The sequence below is a fragment of the Pterocles gutturalis genome, unplaced genomic scaffold, assembly GCF_000699245.1.
Source record: "Pterocles gutturalis isolate BGI_N339 unplaced genomic scaffold, ASM69924v1 scaffold14121, whole genome shotgun sequence".
Lineage (NCBI taxonomy): Eukaryota > Metazoa > Chordata > Aves > Pterocliformes > Pteroclidae > Pterocles > Pterocles gutturalis.
Window position 1 is genome coordinate 12,612 of NW_010105657.1, and position 2,852 is coordinate 15,463.

The 2,852-nt window shown below is 56.7% G+C and overlaps 1 protein-coding gene across 1 annotated transcript in view; it reads left to right on the top strand.

Moving 5' to 3' along the window:
• Window positions 1-1,036, top strand: part of AVPR1B (arginine vasopressin receptor 1B) — a 3,202-nt gene extending 2,166 nt beyond the window's left edge. The window contains exon 3 of the mRNA XM_010087488.1: window positions 996-1,036. Coding sequence (XP_010085790.1) covers window positions 996-1,036 — 41 coding nt within the window. The remainder of the gene's footprint in view (window positions 1-995) is intronic.
• The last annotated feature ends 1,816 nt before the right edge of the window (window positions 1,037-2,852 follow it).

The following is a 2,852-nucleotide window of genomic DNA, read 5'->3' on the forward strand; positions in this document are numbered from 1 at the left end:
TCCGGGACAACCCTGCCCTGAGGACAGCTGCCACCAGATGTGCCACCACGACCATTGTCACTGCAGAAGTGTCTCTCCCCACCTGGCAGCATCTCCTTTTGCTGTGTTTGATGCCGAGAGCATCGCTGCCCATCTTGCACTTGTGTGCTCGCTACTATGGACAGTGCATCTGCTGTGAGCTGCTGGGGAGATGAACAGAGCCCCCTCACTTCTGGGGAGCAGGCAGAGCCCCCCCAGCCCTTGCCTGACCCCAGCATCCCCCTCCCTTGCATGTGAGGAAGCCTCTCGCTGCCTGGGGCTCTCCTCCAGGAACTCCTCCCAACCCGGGTATCCGTGGGGATGCTGTGCCAGCATCTCTGCCCGGAGGGGCTCAGCTCTGGGTGTTTGGCAGATGCCAGCAAAGCAGCCCCAGCACAGCAGGAGGCAACCTGGCTACATCTGCTGCCAGCAAGCACGTTACTCATCTCCCATCCTCAGGGCTTTCCGGGCAGAGAAGCAAATGAAGCTTCCCCACGCCCTGGGGCGCAGCATCCTCTCCCCCCTGCACCTTGTAGCATTGTCCTCTGCTGATGGGCAGCTCTGGACCCAGACCCCTGCCACCTCCCCAGGGACAGGAGCAAATCCTGGGGGCAGAAATGTCTTCAGATGTCGTGCACAGCCATCCTGCTGCCACACAGTGTCACCACGCTGGTGCAAGCATCCGAAATGCAGCACTGGCACCACTCGGGAGCTGCTGGGAGCAGCCCTGGCCCCGCTCCCGCCTGTCTGAGCAGATCCTGCCTCCCCCCCTGCCCTGGAACTTCCCATCGGATTCATCCCCAGCCCCCAGCCACTGTGCAGGGCTGCTCTGTGCTGCTCAGCAGCTGCTGCATCCATTAAGGAATTGCTGCTGCTTTTGTCTCATTTAGCAGAGATCAGGATGCTAAAACCACCCAGGGGTGGCCAGGAATAAGGAATAAGCCTCACGGTCCCAGCCTCTGCCCTTCTCCCTGCAGGGTTTGGGTCTCCCAGAAGCTGTTTTAAGAAGAAAGCATGAGCGAGGCAGGCAAGAGCATCCCTTTGCTCTGGGAGTCGAGCTCAGAAGTTACTGATGGGGGGAGCACCAGCGCTGCAGAGCAAGGTGCCAATTCCCTGCAATCAAGGTGTGTTATTCTCTCTATTATCACAGGCTAGATCTGTAAAAATAAGACATTAAGAGTAAAATATTTCAAAACCTTAAATTAATTTCACTTTTTAATCACCAGGCATTTGAATCAGCTTTCCCAGAAACTCGCACTGGCTGGTTTTGACCTCATCTCCCGTTCCATCGCCCACCTCTCCCGGCCTTTAGCAATGTTTCCCAGAGACTGGTTGGTTTTTCAAACATTTTCCTTTATGTGCCCTTCAAGTTGGGCCAGATCTGCACAACAAGGTCATAAATCCCCCGGATCAATACCAAATCAATCGTCTCACAATCTTTCATTAAAGCATCTTGCTGCCGAGCCGATGTGAAACACACTTGGGGCGGCTCCATCCCTGATGAAGGGGGGCCGGGCTGGGAGGCAGCGGCTCCAGCCCCTAACAGAGCCCCCAGCTATTGCACGGTTCCCCTTCCCCAGCACTTTGAAAATTTATTTCTCGAAAAAACCTTAAGTAATAAAATCAGGGGTTGTCGGGCAGCGAGGGGAAAGCTGGAGGAGAAACTGCATTTAAAAGATTTTTATGACAGCAATCAGCAGAGAAAGCACGGTTCAGAGGAGCTGCCAGCCGGTTCGGGTGGATATCTGGAGACCACTGCATTTCCCTCCCCAAACCACATCCCATTTGGGAGGGAGGTGGGGGGATGTTTCATTTGCTTTCATGAAATGAGAAAAGGGGCCATCACACAGAACTGGGGAGCACACTTCAGCCTGGGCAGAAGGAATGCCTCCCTGCGCCGTCCCACGCTCAGCAGCCGTCGGGAACAGTGCTGCATTTCAGTAAAATACCAAGAAAATCATACTGGGGGGTTAGAGTGCAACAAGGAACAAATGCTGGCAGGTGTCAGCCTGTGCCAGGCACTGACCGAGGTCAGGGGAAGGGAAGCCCTGGTTGTGCAGCTGCCGGGGGCTTTGAGCATCCCCCCATCCTGGTGACAGTCTGACCCCAAACCCTGCCAGCAGCATCCCGGGGGTCACAGCTTCACCTCGGTGTACTCAATGGACTTGGCGGCCACGGGGCTGGAGCAGGGCCAGAAATCCACTTTCCTCTTCTTTGGGTCCACGTTGACGTAGTCCGCCCCGGTCTTCATGTTCTCGTAGTCCCTGGCGGAGCCTGGCCCATGGCCCTTCCCCGGGAAGACCAGGGATGTGTAGTTGAGGTTTTCTCCTGAGTGAGGGTCCTGGAGAAGCAGACACGAGCCCCCGGTCAGGCACCAGCATCCCCCGGGACAGTTTTGCCCTTGAACCCACACGAGGGCGGGTATCTGCTCACGATGCCCGGCTTGTACCCAGGGATTGCGCCATCCCCCCGGAGACATTCCTAAATGGGGACCATTGTGTGTGGGGGGGTGACAGCCACCACCCCACCCCAGGGCTGGTATTTCAACACAGTTCAATGCATCTCCCCCCCTTGCTGCTCTGCGGGTCTCGGGGTGGGCAGGAGCCGCGGTGACACGGCACCGGCACCTCCGTGGCGGCGGCTGCTTTTGGCAGAGGTACCTGCGGGCAGGAGGGGCTGCTGTCCGAGTCCGAGGCCTCCGAAGCCGTGGCGCTGCTCCCTTAAAAACAGAAACTTTACCACCTCCATCACGACTTGGGGGGTTAGAGGAAAACAAAATGATCAGGGAGAAAAAGCAAACACACTCGAGAGAACTGAAAATCCAAAAAGCATCA